The sequence below is a fragment of the Crotalus tigris genome, unplaced genomic scaffold (assembly GCF_016545835.1).
Source record: "Crotalus tigris isolate CLP2741 ecotype Arizona unplaced genomic scaffold, ASM1654583v1 scf7180000024340.7048381, whole genome shotgun sequence".
In the NCBI taxonomy this organism is placed as follows: domain Eukaryota; kingdom Metazoa; phylum Chordata; class Lepidosauria; order Squamata; family Viperidae; genus Crotalus; species Crotalus tigris.
Window position 1 is genome coordinate 6779110 of NW_024100510.1, and position 18502 is coordinate 6797611.

The 18502-nt window shown below is 35.8% G+C and overlaps 1 protein-coding gene across 1 annotated transcript in view; it reads left to right on the top strand.

Moving 5' to 3' along the window:
* The window catches only part of PKHD1 (PKHD1 ciliary IPT domain containing fibrocystin/polyductin), a 196896-nt gene that overhangs the window by 157497 nt on the left and 20897 nt on the right, over positions 1–18502 (top strand). Inside the window, exons 47-51 of the mRNA XM_039326212.1 lie at positions 2453–2699; positions 5732–5906; positions 6400–6595; positions 10612–10677; positions 11665–11796. Of these exons, the coding sequence (XP_039182146.1) occupies positions 2453–2699; positions 5732–5906; positions 6400–6595; positions 10612–10677; positions 11665–11796 (816 nt within the window). The remainder of the gene's footprint in view (positions 1–2452; positions 2700–5731; positions 5907–6399; positions 6596–10611; positions 10678–11664; positions 11797–18502) is intronic.

Here is an 18502-nt window from a genome sequence, read left to right on the forward strand (position 1 = left end):
TTGTTCATCCATAAGAACATATTGGTATAGGGTCTCCTGCCTGAGAAGGGGGGGTTGGACTAGAAGGCCTCCAAAGTCCCTTCCAACTCTGTTATTCTGGTATTCTGTTAAAAAAAACAGAAAATCAACTCATATATCCTTATCACCTTTGCAATTTACCCCAATCATATCTACATACACAGTTCTCATTTCCACTGTTTTAGGCTAAAAGGACTCCATTTTATTTTCAATACCTGTGCTCTGACTGCATATAAAATATATTGTTCTAAGATGTAAGTCCCAGAGTCATTTGTCATATATGTATATACACACACACAATACATATATAAACATGTATACATGCATACATTTTCAGACAAACATACATAAAATAAAAATGAACAATCACCAAAGAGAAAGAAAAAAATTACACATAGAATAACACATAAAGAAAGAAAATAACAACAAATTTATAATTTCAACTTGATCAATCTGATTTTGTAGGTCTTTATTTTTTTTTAATTTTTATTTTTTAAACCAACAAAACAAGACAAAACAAAACATAACACACATACACACACAGTGTGTGCTCCTCCTTTTTTTAACAGCAATTTCATAACGGTAATCTATTATTTACATTTCCCCCCCTTATTCTTCTTTAGATATATTTGTCCTTGTCCCGTTGTTTCTTGTTTGCATTTTTCTTCCTTCATACTATACTTCATACTAAAAATAATACATATTATTATTACTATACATTATTATACACAACATTTTCCACTTTTGACCTTTCCACATTTATTCTCTTCTATTATTTTTAGTCTCCAACCTTTAAAGAGGAAAACTAAATTCACCCAGATTGTCAAAAAACTTTTTTAAAAGGCAGAGATAGTATGACATTTTCTGATTAACAGAATATACAATGTTCTCAAAAATGGCTAAATTGCACATCTCTGAAATCCAATCCATTATATCTGGAATTATAATATTTTGCCATCACCTGTTGGCTCCCTCCTTTGTGCTCGAAGGCAACTGAATATAATTGCAGTATGGTTTAGGAACCCATCATTTTCCATTAAAAAGCTCTCTCTCCTTAGTTGGCTTCCATTCTGCTAAACAAAGCTTGGGAGGGATGCTTTGCTTCAACAAGGTTCTGAGCGAAGCACCTCTTTGAAGAGGTTTTGTGAAGCAATGCAATCCTTCACTTCTAAGGAAAAAAATGCCGCTTTCGTGTTGATTTTGAGACACGCTCAGAAGAGTCTCCTGGCCAGGGGAAGGACCAGAAGCACAAAGGGTCCAGGGGGGTGAATGGTGCTAGGAACAGAAAGCTCTTTGTCAAGTACTCTTCAGTTGCCTCATACAAGCCTAATTTTCACTGTTCATGCTCATGTAATTCTTACTCTTTCCAAGAGAATTTCATTTAAATAATAATAAAAATAACTTAGAACTGGGGTGGGAAAAAAGACTTCTTTTGCACTAGCAGAACATATACTGTTTTTAAAAGCTATACGGAGCAGGAAATTAGTGACCCTAGATTAAAATAAAATACCTGCTTATAAGTCTGCCATTGGGACCTGAAGAAACATTACTGTCTCTTCTCCAATCTTAGTAGTTTCCCTCTTGCTTAACAACATTTTGGCTAAAATATGCATTCTAAAAACTGTCTGTTCACTTACTTTAGTTAATGCAAATGTGTAAAAACAGTCAATAGTGCAAAAGACTGTGGAAATTCATTACTAATGGTAGATTTGTTTGATGGTTCTATAGGATTCTATTTGGTTTGTTTACTTTAAAGAAGCACAATTCGTTATTCCCATTTGAATTTTAGCTTTTTGCATTTCATATGCATTAAAATCAAACAGCATAATCATAAGAAATATCCACAATGGTGAGTCTCTACTTTACCCCTGGGCACAGAAACTGACTCGGTGATTTGAGGCCAGTCACACTCTCTGAGACATAGCAAGAAGAGAATATTGCCAATAAAACTACTGTTGACTTGATCAGCAACAACATTATTCTAAATTTTTGAATTCTCAGTTTTCATTGGATGGGAGTTTATATCTTCCCTTAATTGTTCTATAACAGTGGTTCTCAACCTGTGGGTCGGGACCCCATTTGGGGTCGAACGACCATTTCACGGGGATCGCCAAACAACGCAGTCCACCATTCCCCCCCCTTTTCCTTAGCTGTGCTACTCCCTTTTATTCTATTGGCTTTTGAAAGCCAATAGAATAGACTCTCTTGAATAGAGTCTAATTCTATTGGCTTTCAAAAGCCAATAGGAATTGTCCAGGCTGTCTCTGCACTGCTGAGCCCACCAAAAGTCCCATTCTGCAAATGGTGCTGCACCAGTTGAGTAGTCCTCGACTTATGACCGGTTGAGTAGTCCTCGACTTAACAACCGGTTGGGGGATGCGGCATTAAAAAGGTTGAGAACCACTGTTCTATAATATAATATGTTCTTTTTCAGGAGGTTTTCCTGTCAGAACAGATCAAGTGTTCTTCCTCAATGCCCCAAACTGGCTATCATTTCCATTCCCTCACTGCGCCATCCTGAAAGATCTAGATGGGTCTCTGACAGGACAATCAGGAAGTCAGATCCTTCCTTCTCTGGATATACTTCCAGATTCCTGTAGGACAATAGTCAATGCCAGTCAAGCTGTCAATGCCAGTTGTTGTTTTGCAAATGTTACTTTTCATCGTATGTCTCTTAGCCTGTAAGTATTTGCTTTCTTTTCTCACTTGTAATTGTACAAGATTTAGGAAATCACACTTTAGCAAGATAATAGGTTGCAAAAATAAGTTTCTGGTATGATGTTGACTTAGGCAGTCCTGAGAAAACAATGTGTTAAAAACATCCAATACTATAAAAGTCATTTATTGTGGTGAATAAAATAAATGAATGGGACAGGCACATCTACCAATTGCATACCATGTAATTGCAGGAAAAATATATTCTTTTAAATAAAAAATACATTGTGTTAAGGATATAAATCTACTGATGTTAGCTGCTTTAAAGCAGAGGTGAAGGTTCTAAGTCATGCCCTAAAAACAGAAAATTCTAGTAGATAGACTCTCAGAAGTGAAGCCCACACCTTTTACATACATTTTAAAAATTGGCTAAATACATAGACATCCTTGAACAAACTATTGGATTGGATTTTTATTTTTGGGGATAACATGCAGTCATGCTTTCAGTATTTGCACAAAACCTCAGAACAAGTATGCCCTGACCACATTTCTTTTCTGCTTTGCCTCCATCACCTTATGTTCAACTCTTCATCCCCAGTGTGTACATGAGATAAGCTTATGTTCTTCTTAATGGACAAGTGTTAAACTGCACCTTCTCCTCTTATTCTATCATAGTCCATGCATAGCCTCAATGTGTGAAAATCTGTTAGGTTTTGTCAGCCATTACACTGAGGGGAATTCAGGTGTCTGTAGTTTTGGGGAACAGAGATAAAAGAGACAAAGCAGAGATTGGCAATTGGACTATTGTTTCATGCCAGTATCAACTCAAGGATGAGAGAATAGTACCTCAAATCATCAATGGGGAAAGGCCTTAAGCAAAATGCAACTTGGACACTCATGGATCTCTACTATACTATTACATTTCTATTTCTGAAAGAATACATTGCAATATTGATGCATGTACTATCGGCCTCATTCTAAGCCAATTTTATTGTTGCTTTATTTTCTTGAGTTATATCATTGTAGATGATTATTTCACGAAGGTAACAAACAGAAAGCATTTAGAGCTAAATGCAGTGTTTGCCATAATACAAAGGGGGGGAAGGGAGGGGGGAACCCCCTTAGGATAAGTAAGCTAATGGTAAACATAAACAGGAGACTTAATATTTATTCTACTCATAGTTGTTGATTGGTTTAGCAAACCCTTTGTGAGCCATTTATGTTCAACAGTTCTGCACACTACACTTGAGCTAAATTACATAACAGCTTAAAGAACCATGATGGTAAATTGTAAGGCAGACTGTAAAGTTCTATCTACTAGTCATGCCAGATTTCTGTAGCAAATTGCTTCTTAATTGAAACTTCCCTGGATATAAAAATACAGCACTGCCAATCAGTCATCCAGGTTTTTCTCTTCTTTGTAACCCTCTTGAAAGGCTCCTGGCAGTTTGAGCCAAGGGTTAATTTCACATTTCCACTGTGGTTGCCTCCTCCTGGTTTACTTCTTCAGAAAGACAAGAACAGATCTCAGAGAGCTGCCTCCTCCTTTGGTAATGAAACACTTTCTCGTTAATGATCCATGCAGGCTCCCTCAGCTCCTCCGAATTAAAAATACTCATGCCCTCCTCTGCTCCATTAACATTAAAGAGAGGTAGATTGGTGGCTATTTAGGGCACAGTGAAAATCACTGGCTATTTAGAGCAAATTAAAATGGTGCTAATTATGGTGGTAGGAATGCTCAATTATGTTAGCAATATAGTAGTTCTATTTGGAGGCTAGCTTGACAGTATGAAGTGAAAACATTGTTTGGAAAGACAATGTAATAGTCAGCTCATGTTCAGCCTGGGCATTTTGGGGAACCAAAACTATCTGTTGCCTTTCAAGGGTCTTATTCTACCTACCCATGTTAGCCTCTATTCTTTTGGAATAACAGGGATGGAAGTGAAATTATTTTATTCTGATTTCAGTGCATTTATCCACTTTGGACCTCTCAGAATTAAATATGTTGTTTATAAAAATTTGGTAAGCAACTTAAAATATATATGGGCATGTTATTATTATGTTATTATTTGCTGCAAATGCATTCAGCAAGAGGAGTCCTATAATATATATATATATATATATATATATATATATATATATATATATATATATATATATATATATATATATATATATAGGTCTTTGGTTGTTCGGGTTTTCTCCCACGTAAAATTGGAAGTGTCTTGGCGACGTTTCGACGAAGTCCCATTCGTCATCTTCAGGCTGGTGCTTTCAGCTTCGTGCTGCTCAAAGCACGAAGCTGAAAGCACCAGCCTGAAGATGACGAATGGGACTTCATCAAAACGTCGCCAAGACACTTCCAATTTTACGTGGGAGAAAACCCGAACAACCAAAGACCTACATATATATATATATATATATATATATATATATATATATATATATATATATATGTTTGTGTGTGTGTGTGTGTGTGTGTATTTTCTGAGGTTTTCGCGGGTGTTTGTATGTAGGTCTTTGATTATTCGGGTTTTCTCCCACGTAAAATTGGAAGTGTCTTGGCGACGTTTCGATGAAGTCTCATTCGTCATCTTCAGGCTGGTGCTTTCGGCTTCGTGCTTCTAGGAGCAATATATATATATATATATTAGAAATAACATCCATACAAAAATATATTTTGTGGTTTCTTCTTATGCAGAAAGATGCAAAACATTGGAGGGAAACTGAGAAAAGGAGTAAAACTGGGAATGATGGATATATCTTTATGTCCAACAGCAAGGAGCTTGTAGTTCCCAAAATAAAAAAGTTGAATACCAAGGAATTTGCCTGGTTTTCTTGATTAAGGATTCACTTAAGCAAATCCAAGTTGTCTACTTGAAAATTTTTTTATGGGATTTAGATTTGGGGAATTGGGATATGTTGCCATTCTATGCTATCTGAGCTTGCTGATCTATGCCTAAATACTGTGTTTGGAAGAGCAACAGTGGGCTAACACGCTGCATCAACATAGTATCAAAGTGAATATTATTTAGAAAACCTTTGGTTTTTTTTTCAGAAAGTTTCCAATCTTTTCATCTAATTTAACAGTAACTAATAGTCACAATAAGGTGATCACTGTCAATTACGTGTCTGACACTTTATCAAATGCCAATGGCTGGATGAGTCTTCTTTTGGATCAAGAAATTTATACTTTGTCATTCAGCAGTCCTCTTCTTCAAAGAAATTTGCAGGTAATGAAGGTTTGTTTAATCCATCAAATGTTACAGTCTCATATTGTTATAGGAAATAGAAAAAAGAATTCTGAAGCTAAAATAACATACTATTTCATTTTAATCTAATGGAAGGATTAGGTACAGAGGATAGGATACATAGTGTCTGTATGTGATATGGGTCATTCACAGGTCAGAATGAATATTTTATAATGGGAAAGATAGCATGGAACACACTGGGCAACTCTGCATTATATGTGGCTTTTATTGGCAAGGCCACACTCTTGAAATGATTACTCATTTCTCAGTAGCAAATAAATAGCCAAATCCAAAGATAAATTCATAAATTGAGGAAGGGGCAGAGGTGAAACTTTGGCATTTATGAGTCTGCTGAAAAATTGCTGTCTCTTCTTCCTTCTCTCTTACACAATCATTAATCTTCTTTGTTGCAGTCCAGATATAATTCAGAAAGGAAATATAAATGTTTGCATGTTTCTTGTGTTCTACTCCATAGTATATAGCTACATTTGATAATTTCGCTGTTGGCAATTATCTATTATTGGAGCATGAAGGGTTGCCAGTCCACAGTCAAGTTACAGTGCTTTGTGGAAGAAGGCAAGGGCTGCTACTCCAGGCTATTCCTTCCCATAGATATCACAAGGCTTGCGACAGCTTTTTCAACAAGAAAACTAAAAAGTTAACTTATTTAGGTAAGATCTTGATGTTTAATTGATAATAATGCTCAATGAAAAGGATACACATGCTGGAATTGGTGATGGACATCACACATTAACCACAGCGTTTGAGTAGTTTACTCCTTTGTGAAGCAACTTGGAATTCCAACACTTCCTCTGAAAATTGCTTTTGGGATGTTAAGTTTGCCACCTGCTATAGGAAGGTGATTTTTTTCTCCAGAATTAAAATTTCTTTGTGCTATTCCAGGAAGCCTAAGTTCTTGGAGAAACAGGGAACACATAACAATAAGCGGTTTTATACATGGGAACTTGTTTGCGTGACTGAATCCTGGAGTTATTTCTGCCAATTTTAACCAGGGTAGTAAATATTAGTTGAAAAAGACTATGACATGGCTAAAATTGGACTAGTGCTGCGAGGCTCCTTCAAATGAACAGCATCACATAATAAAAGCGCCTTGTTCTAACTCAAGTGAAGCCTGAAGTGGGCTTTAGTCTCTTCCCTTGTGCACAAAAAGGAAAATTATTTTGTTGCATAGTTCTTTACTTTAAAGAACTCTGGAGTCTTAACTGCAAAAATTACAGAAGTTATTGCACATAAGCGGAGACTCTATAACTATTTCACCCAAGCTACATTTTTGGTCTCTTTCCATTTATCAATAACAGTGTGTCATTGCTTGAACCATGAAGTGCTTTCTCTACTGAAAGAAAAATTGGACCGTATGAGCTCAGCTCTGTTCCTCCTCTAAGATCTTTCCAAGAAAGGACCATCTGTATTTTGATCTTTTTACTATCCTTTCAAATAAAACCAGAAATTTTCTTCATTTTTAAATTGGGGAGATAGTCTCAAAAAAAAAAAAAAAAATTAGTCAGCTAATTAATCCCATTTACAAGCTTTGTAGGATTCTTCAGCTGTCAGTCACTTCCAGGCCTAAGGCTTCTAGTTTAGTGCATACTCTCCTGTTCATGTGACTCAGTCTCCATGGCTACAGGTTGCATCTGCTGACACCCATGCACTATTTACTGCTTAATTAAGAATTTCATGCTCAGCCCTTATCTGCGGCAGAGAACAAGAACATGTTGTTAAGAAATTCCAAATATAGGCCACTGCATAAGGGAAGCCTTTATTGTAGGTCTGACTCTGTGGAGCCTCTTTAACTACCCTCTTGGCAACTGAGCTGCCACCTTTCAATCAAAAATCATTAAATGGGGCAGAGATAATGAGCATGTCTTATATCAAAAGAAGGATGTTTGCTTGGGCTGAAGAGGAAAAGCTGTAAAAGCCTACCAGCCCTCACCACTTCAAAGGAGGAGAGGTTGCTCCGTCAGCAGGACCCAGAAAGCATCATTTGTTTCTGTTTGACTTATGTAAAAGGTCTGGCATGTTAGAGTCCCGTCTTGCAGCCGTGGGTCTCTTCCCACCCTCCCGCCCCTTGATGCTCGTGTGTCAGCAGTTAGGCAGCTGGGCCCTAACCATATCTGCCAGAGTATCTAATCACTTGACTCTGTCTCAACAATGGGCACTTGTAGGGGGTGGTCAGGAGGAGGTCTGTGCAACAATAGGAACACAATTATTGCAGCTGCTAGGGAGGGTGATAATTCTTCTTAGGGAAACCAAAGGGACCTTGTTGAGGTGGCAGAGAGGGGAAACCTGAGTCTATTCTTAATAACCAGACTTTTGGAAGTACTTTGCTTTGCCAGTGGGGCTCCGGCAGCTGCTCTTGTCCTAACCTTCTCTAATAATTGTACATTCTGTCCGAGGTCAATTTACTTATGACCTCCTCCTTTTGTGCCAGTTAAAAGCCTTTTAGGGTGAATTGTTGAAAAGTAGCAGGAGTGCATTAAACCCTAAATTTAATGTCAATAAATACAGATCAGATGCCAGATCATTCAGAGGCAGGCTCTGAAATTCACACAGTGTTTGCTTCAAATCTCACAGTTAAAAAAAGTCATTGTTATTCTGAAAGCTGAGCATCTGAAGGAAGACATCATGGAGACACAGCAGGAACTGTTCATCGTTAACTTAGAGGCTTTATAGTTTTCTGTCCTTAGTTGCTTAGGAAATAGCACACATATTTTCAGGTCTGAAGAGCAAGTTTACAGGATAAAAAGAAATACCAAAAATTGATATACAGAATAATGTAGCCAATCTCTTTCATCGTGTACTGAAATGATTTTGTGAATTTGCCTTGGTCATTCAGAAAATATTCTACTGAGTTACAGATAACTCAGTATATAATAAACTCCTATCCAGTAACAATTAACTTAAGCGTGTTTATTGACATACATAATTTCAAAGGGATTCTACAAAGCTGTCCAAGGATTGATTGCTTACATCCCATAGACTGGCAGAAGATATATATGCCAGGGTCAAAAGAGTTGATGTGTCAAATTCTGAAACAAAGACAATGAAGGACAATGAAAATCATCAGAAAACTTGAAATTAAGCTTTATAAGGAGACTTGGAGTGATATGGTACATTTGGGCTTGAGAAAAAAATAGCTAAGAGGAGATGTGACTATACTGTTCAAGCATCTAAAAGATGCTACAAGAAATAGAAGCAGGCTATTATCCTAGATTGCAGATCATAAAACCAAGCTTTTAATTTGCAGATATGTTTGAAAATACAGGATTTTTTTTTTTAGATTTATATCTCATTTTTCCTATAGGAGCTCAAAGCATTATGTGCAACAACCCCCCTCCTATGTTTTTCCTTACAACAACATCCTGGGGAGGTAGGCTGGACTAAAGGAGTGACTAGCATGGAAACCTTGAGTCTTTAAGTTTGACTTAAAACTGGATCTGGGGCTCCCTGGTACCAATCCAACACGTTCACTGCTACATCACATTGGTTATACATATTCCTCAATGCTTCCTAATAGCAAGAGCAGTTCAATAATGAAAGCTGTGCAAATCATTTGGAGAAGGTGCCCCTTCAAACATCCTAGTTGACTTTAGGTGTCAATCCTGGTTGAAGTGTTTCTGTGCTAGCAATGTCAGAAGATCAAGAAAAGTCTTTGAAGATGCCACTTGGACATTCTGTATAGCACCATACTATAATTTTCAAAATCAATAAACTTATCTTTTATTAATAGCAAGTTATATTTCAGATTATTACTAACTGAAATTGTGCAATTAAGAAAGAACTTTGTGGAAACTTCAAGTTTTGCAAAAGTAAAACATAAAGATAAACTTAGGTGATTAAGGGAGGGGGGAATCCAAAATGGCACAACCTTAAGATGTTCATTGACTTAAGAGTATAGATTGTCTGAAAGGAGAAAAACAAAAAAAGGCAGGAGCAGAATTGAATGGAATATCTTGAAAAAGAGCACATTCCGTATAGCTAAACACTTAAACCAGTGGTGGGATTCAAATATCTGAACAACCAGTTCTCTTATTGGATGCAGGCCTGGGCCTCCGATGCCTAGAACGGATTTCCGGAAGTGGCATCCACGCACATCTGATGGGCCATTCTAGGCCTGGGGGGCCTCCTCCAGGCCTCTGAGGCCTAGACTTGACTTCCGGAAGCTGTGTGCATTCAGCCAGTTCTCTGAACTCAGCAAAATTTAGCTACCGGTTCAACTGAACAGGCTCAAACTGGCTGAATTCCACCATTGACTTAAACCTTCTTTTGTGTATTTTATATAGTGTCCTTCAACCACATTTTGAATCACTTTAACAATAAAACATGAGAAAAAGAACTTTAGTAACGGAGGAACAATTTTCCCTGGTTTCACAAGGAGAACATTGTCAGTGCAAGATGCCTGGGAAAACTTAACCCACTCTTTCCCAGGGATTACCTATAACAAACAGCTCTTTCTTAGCACTTTTTCTCCTTAGCTGAGCATCTGACTCTTTGCAGTTTTTTGTATAAGATGTATTTAAACTGCATGGATTCATACAATGCACATCATATTATGAATATTTCAAAATATGAGATTCCTCACAATTGAAAAAAACTTTGTTTTATGGGATTAGAACAATTTTCAGCCTTTATACATCATTCTTATGTTTTACAAACTTTCTAAATTCAGTTACAGGGAAAGGCTTAATCCAAGTGACATTTAAAGTTGAAGACATATTCCCTTTATCAGAACCAGGTATGTAAATTCAGTTTAAAAATGTGGTAGTGTTTTATCAGCACTATTCACTCTAACCCATAGGATGCATTTCTGGTTACTTAAATAAACTTCTGTGTTTCTGGTCAATGTTTTCTCTGTACAGAAAATGTACATAAGAGCCATGTTTAGTGTCTGCTATAGATAGACATGACTGTATCACACTTATCTTATGCCCATTGCTGAAAATATTTAATTTTTAATTTAATTATCTGGTAAATGAAAGCACTAGTTCTGGACACCCTACATTTGCTCTCCCTTCCCAGCAACTGAATAGTGTCTTCTTTCTTTCTTTCTTTCTTTCTTTCTTTCTTTCTTTCTTTCTTTCTTTCTTTCTTTCTTTCTTTCTTTCATCCAACTGCCATTAGACTTCTGGGTGGTGAATAGGAATCCAAGGTGAGAGAGAGAGAGAGAGAGAGATGAATGGAAAGATTATAAAAATGTGTTTTAGAAGTTCAGAAGAGAAGATGATATTGCAATTAAGCAATTAATTTGTTAACTCCTCTGTTAATTGAAATATAAGCCTCATTTACCTCTAGTCTAAATATTTTGCTCTTTAAGATAATCTTTCTTATTTACTTGTTTTTTTCTTGTTGATAAAAAGGGTTAGGAAGATAGTAATGGGGAAACCTATATCTATAATTTTTATTTCACTATATCTTACTTAATACCTGGCATCCATTTAATCTATCTTGAATAACAATCCTATCAGACAGGTAGAAATTTCAGAGAACCTTTATTCATAAGTGTATATCCACTTGGGAACAAATTATCAAATTACTAGTTGCCATTTTGAGAAGCATAAACATTGTTTCCAAACATCTTGGTGAGGTTTGTCAAATCCTTACTGAGGTAGGTAGGTAGGTAGGTAGGTAGGTAGGTAGGTAGGTAGGTAGGTAGGTACGTAAGTAGACAGTCAAGCAGGCAGGCAGACAGACATGCAAAAATAAATTTGTTCTTTTTTCTTAGGTCCAGTTCCTTCTTTTTCTCCTCCTATTTTCAGATGGTCCCTTGCTGAATCCTGGAATGATGTGACAATGGGCTGGGGTGGATACAATAAAAGTATACCATCAGCTGATGAAGATGTTATCATTTTACCAAGTAATTGTATTTTGTTAATATACTATATTTTTTTATGGGCACAGAATATTGGTGAAACGATTTCAATGGATACTTGGGAACTTATTTGGATAAGAAATGTTAAATTCACACAAGCGCAAAATTTAAGAGAGAATTTTTATAAGATGTTTTATAGATGGCACCTTGACCCAAAGAAAATGTCCATTATGTACCCTAATCTACAGCCGAAATGCTGGAGATGTGGATATTTGGATGCTACCTATTACCATATTTGGTGGACGTGTAAGCATATAAAAGCTTTTTGGATTAAGATATGGTGGAATATTCAAAGAATTTTTAAAAGAAGGGTAAAATTTACTCCGCAATTATTTTTACTAGGTATTGTTATTGACTGTGATGCTAAGGAGGTTATATTGATGTTAAATTTGATTACAGCCGCTAGGTTGTTAATAGGACAATATTGGAAGAAGGAATCTTTGCCTACTTTACAAGAATGGTTTCATAAAGTTTCGTATTTGGCAGAAATGGCAAAGATTTCGGCTTTCTTAAAGGAGCAATCTCAAGAAAAATTTTTTGCGGTATGGGAAAAATGGATAAATTTTATACAACATAATTTGGATATGGAAAAATATTATTTAGCCTTTTTATAATTTGTAATGATTGTTTTTTCTTTCTTTCTTTCTTCTTTTTCTTTTTTATATATATACATTTTTAATGTATTATTATTCATATATTTTTTTTTTTTTATATATATATATGCTTTATTTTTCGTCTACTTTCTTCTTTCTTCTTTCTCTCTCTCTCTTCTCTTTTTATTTTTTATTTTTTTTCTTTTTTAGTATATATTATTCATTTTAAAGTTTATGTTATGTATATTATTTCAATATATATTATTACTGTGATTTTTATTATTATTATTAATTATTTTATAAATTGCAAATGTTATTTTTAAAATATTTGTTAAATAATCCTATATTCAGTTCTGGGAAGTCGGGGGGGGGGGTGGGGTGGTTGGGGAAGAAAAAAAAAAAAAAAATATACTATATTTTAATAATAAACACTAGAGTTTGGCACATGAATGATACAGATAATCAATCTAACATATAAATAAATACAAAAAAGCCAATTTAATATATTTTAACTTTCTGATTTCTTTATTGCTTTATTCTGCAAGTTAAATACTCATTTATCAACTCTATGCACATTTTCATATCTTCTGACATCACATAAATGAAAGGAAGTTGCTTGTGCTTACATACGTACATGTTCTCAGAGGAAATATTGCCTTTTTTGTAATAATTGGCAATCATATACTGTCATGTGAAAACAGTAGAATTTTCTCTTGAAATTTTTCAAACAAGTCTCAGACTTTTCAAAATTGGAAAGCATTTTAGAGGTCAGATGACAAATGTTAGACTGATGATTTTCTCCCACAGTGAATTTTCAAAAGAATCATTTTTTTTTTCATCCATTTTTGTTGTGAATATATAGCATCAATTCAGAAATAGCATTTAGTATCTCAGGACAAACTCTTACTTTCAAGGAGTATGGCTATCATTTGTATACATTGAGTTGAAATTGGTGGAGGATTTTCCCTGTCTTTAGCCTGTTGTACATAACACGGAATTCTGGGAATTGGACTTGGATTAGTCTACGATGCTCACAGTTTCCCATTTGAAACTATGGTTAAGTCTGTCCATGTGTGGTGAGATTAAGGAGTTTTCGTTGTGTCTTCTGACTGCTAGTTGATGTTCATAGATGTGCTCTATTAGTTTCTGCCTGTTTTTCCTACATAGTGACCATTACAGTCCTTAACACAATATACATTACAGTTTTTAAAAGATGTATTGGAGGGCTTTGGTATGGTGTATGTGATTTTAATAGTCTGTTGGTTATTTCCGAGATATCCTCATTACAGAGGAAGTGATGGTAACTTAGAAATACAAGTCTATCAGAAAACAATCCACACTAACCAAATGCTCCATTACCAAAGTAGCAATCCAACAACAGTGTTGCTCCCACAACAGGTCAGCTGTGTAAGAATATTCTTCAGACAAGTACAAACAGACTCAGAAACAACTAAGACTAAAACCCTCTAAAACATCTTAAGTAAATAAATAATAAAAAAATGTCCCCCTCCCAAAACAGAAGTAATCTACAGCACACTATGTAAGGATTTATTAAAAGTTATAAAATAATGTTGAAATTGTTGATAGTGAGAGTGTTCCATTTTCAGACGTGGCAAAATGTGTATTTAAAGTTTAAAGCCTACCTTTTTCTAAAATTTAGCTTTTTTCTGCAATTGTTAAAGATAATGTTCTGTGCTTTATCACAGTCTTATCTTAATGGCTTCCTCTGTTTCCATTATTAACTTTTCACCTACCTGCTTCTCTTAAAACAGGTGAAAATAGAGATTGTATGTAATTCCATGTTCATTAGTTTTTAATTCCATTTCTAACAAAATTTAAAACATTTTGAAATAAATTTAAGCAGTAAACAAAATTTCATTTCTTGTGTAAAGTATGCTTTTTGATTTTATACACCAAGCATATATTTGTAAATAAAGCAACCAATTGATTTTATAAAGTAACATAATAATATTTCTGGGAATTATTCATTTACAGAATGAATAGAATGCTTGGTGAATGATTCCTTTTATCCTTTGGCTATGCCCACTACCTTTGCCTCAACAAAGTAGGAATAATCCTAGTTCCTTTAAGTTAAGTTTATGCTGCAGTGTCTCTAAGCTTCAACATGTCAGTGTAGGTAACTATACATTCTCTCCCCCCCCTTTTTTTATTATAATGTGGCTCAGTGGTTAAGATGCTGGGCAACCCAAGTTTGAGACTCGAGCTCCACATGATGGGGTGAGTTCCCGTTATCACCCCAGCTCCTGCCAACCAAGCAGTTGGAAAGCATGCAAATGCGAGCAGATAAATAAGTACCACTTTGGTGGGAAGGTAACAGAGATCCATGATGTCATGCTGGTTTTGAAACAGAAATGGAGTTGAGCACCACCCCCTTTAGTTGACAATGACTAGTAGAGTAAAATCTGCAGTGACTCATATAATTCATGATACATTATATTATGAATTATATGAGTTTCTAAGCAATAATGTTTATGTAATCTGATTAAAATTACTAACATTCTATTATTTAGAAAGCTTAAAGCAGTGATGGCGAACCTTTTAGAGATCGAGTGCCCCAAAACTGGCCCCGCCCCTGCTCCACCTCCCTGCCCCACCCCACCTGCCCACAGGACCATTCACCGCCTCCAGGGCTCGCCACAGATTGCCCAGGCAGCCCAGCAGCACTATGGTGGCCACACCCTCTGCCTGCGCCCTGCAGCATCAAATGCATGATGGGGTGTGAGGGCAGAGTCTTGTCTACGCTGCTGGCTGCCATGTCCTTGGCTGTGCTGCTCCATGTGGGCCACACTCAAGGGCGAGTCTCCTTCAGGGGGGCTGCTGGAGAGGAGGGGGTCACGGGGGGAGGCAAGGCTGGGGCAATGACACGTGTGCCCATAGGGAGGGCTCCGAGTGCCACCTCTGGCACCAGTACCGTAGGTTTGCCACCACTGGCTTAAAGTATTGAAAAGAAAAAAACCCTAAACATTCTATCAGTATTAATTAGTATTTAGGATATCAATGTTACAAGCCTAAGATTAACTTTTCATCCAAAATTGACTATAACTATTACAATTCACATCAAACTATTAGTTATAAGGTAATAGCTTCAGTCTTTACTAATTACTTAACATTAAGATTTTACTGTATTATTACTTTCTGTAATAAGTAACTCAACATCTTTCTAAAATCATGTTTAATTTGGATTTTGGTGCATACTGTTGGAGCAGTTTTGGTGTATATTATAGCAACTGTGAAGAGGGCTTCACCTACCAAATATAAACTGGGGTAGTTTTATATATAAGAGCAATTTTGGACCAGTAGCTGATTGCTCATAGCTTCAAAATATCTTTAAAAAGTCAATTCATATCTGTCATTTGAATGATGTGTTACTATTGGCGCTATTGGCTGAGTGCCATCTGCATTTGTAGGGTGGGATATTTCTGTTACAGAAGAAAGGAACAGGAAAGTACAGTAGATTAACATGTATTTGAGACTTTCTTTGGGAACATTTGTAATTATTTTCATAACATTGAATGAAATCAAGGACAAATAAAGGCAGCTTTTATTCTAGCAACAGTCAAAGCTTTCCATATTGTTTTCACATTTTGTGAAATTTCCTGACACAATATATGAAGAAGGAATGAAGAGCTTGCCATATTATGTTGCATCAGATGGCATATCTATGATGTCACGTAGCCTCTGGCATTGTTTTTAGTGGTGGAATCTTCTGTCTCTCATTTGACTTTGAACTTTTTCTGTTTGAAGAGAAAGACGTTCAAGCTTTGCATCTCATATAATGATACTTCCGTTGTCCCTGTGTAGCATTTGGTGATGCATTTATGACATTTTATAAAGTAAGAATGCTGATCAAAGAGATTCTGTGTCACTACTTGAGTCATTAGAAAGCTTGTTTTATGTCAGAGCATTAAGATTCTGCTGGATTTCTGAAAAAAATTCAGATTTCTGAATTTTTGTGTAGAGAAATTAACAAATGATATGAGAATGATATCCTTTTAAAATAAATACTAGTATTTTCTGAATACTGTTGCATATGGGTGGAGGCGATACTGAATTAAATCTAACAAAAGCTCGTCTGAGGATTTTGTGACCTTGGGAATATCAGGTTTGGTCACGTTCTTGAGGATTTCCCTACTCAATGGACATATATAACCAGAAGTATATCAGAGCCTTAAGTGTTTTGCATTTCTTAATTCTACAAAAGAGCCTTCTGTTGTTCTGGAGTATATATATTTCTTTGTTACCTATTATGCCAGAATATTATATATAAAATTATCTGCTCAAATTAATGAACTGTAGCATGAAAGCTCCTTCATCAGAAGTTATGGAGCATAATCACTATGCTGGTCCAACGTGAGTTGGTAAATATATTATTTTTGACTTCCCATCTCAGCTTCCAGACTAGAACCTGGTCCACTCATTAATTCAGCACACCATTGTCTGTCTGTCTTTCTACCTGTCTATCTGTTTGCCTAGCTAGCTAGCTATCTCTTTAAAACGTTATGCAAAAAGGATAAAACTAGAGAAATAAGGAAATGTTACAAATCAGAATGCATGTATTTTAAGGTTTTACTCAGGGAATAGAAATTCTCTGTTCTATAGGACAAAGGATTAGGAATGAAGTCAGTGTCTTATCAAAATGTTTGTCTAACAGTTGGCCATCTTAACAATATTTGTCAACAGCGTGCATTTTGTTAAAAGCACATTCTTTGCAATTATTTTACAATCTAGGCTCTTTACTCCCACCCATTTTTCTGTGATGGCTTTCCCTTCCTTTACATCTGTGTTCTGTTGAGTTTCCTTTTAATTTTCACTATGAAGATTTTTCCAAAATACTTGCTGTATAAATCCATGAGTTTGAATCAAATAGCTACAAATGTATTATAAGAATGTACAACACAGGCTACTAAGCATTAATATTTTACTATATCACTACGACATTCCTGTTAGGCTAATTTCAGTAATACTGCATGGGGCAGAGGGTATTCTAGAGAATATAAATTGGAAATGGAAGCTACACAGAAATACAGACACACATACAAACACACAACACACACCATTAATTTGGTCTGCCATATTTCATTATTTTCCCTATTAGGAAATAAAATATACAGATGTATTTAGACATATCTTGGTTAGCAAATTTTGTACCTGCAAAATAAAACTGATAAGATTTCTTGTGCATTCTACCTGGGTATTGGGAAAATATACCGTAAATCTTACCCCCAAAAGATACCAGGCAAAAATCTTATGAAAAATGTACACAGACATGCATTCAATTGAACAACAGCTTAGAAATAGCTATAGAATTTAATCAAATGAATATAACACTGGAAAAAGAGAAAACTGCCTTAAAAAGTGGCTGGCAAATTCTCCTATCCCTGAATTTTTGAAGGTTTAAACAAGATTTAAAACTTGTTAATACAGTGACAGTAGATAGCTCAGATAAAGGTCCCAACAATGACCTTGCTGTCATTCAAACTGCATATATGAATACAGGACAATTGAGCCCCCATTCATAATCTACATGACCTCTGCTTCTTTTGTTTATTTATAGCACAGGGAGTGAAAAGAAGCCCTCCATTCAGTTTGGAACCATCTGTTTTCCAGTGTTTGTTTGACTAGTAACTTGATCTGATGATAATGTGGTGTCTGAGTTACAAAACAGATTGAGTTGTTGTGTAACATTTTTATCCCTGGAGTTCAGTGGCAGGCAGTGTGGAAGAAACACAGACGGTTCATCTACCAAAGCATGAAGATAATCCTTTTGCTTTGTGTGTTTTTTTAAAGGAGTTGTTTTTATTAAGCAACATTCACTAGCTAGGCCTTCACTGAATTTCTTTACAGACTCAAAGTTGGGAGTAGGCAGAATTTTCCATATGCTTATTTAAAGATTAATTGAATTAGAATTGTTTTGGGGTTTTTTAGACTTAGCTGCAATAGGAATAACAACAGCAACTAGGTATATATTACGATGGATGTAATTTCTGAATGCTGGATGAGATGCATTTCATCGTCCATAGAGATGACAGAAAAATTTTATTTACAGGTTTCTAGCAGCACCATCTGCTATAATGCAG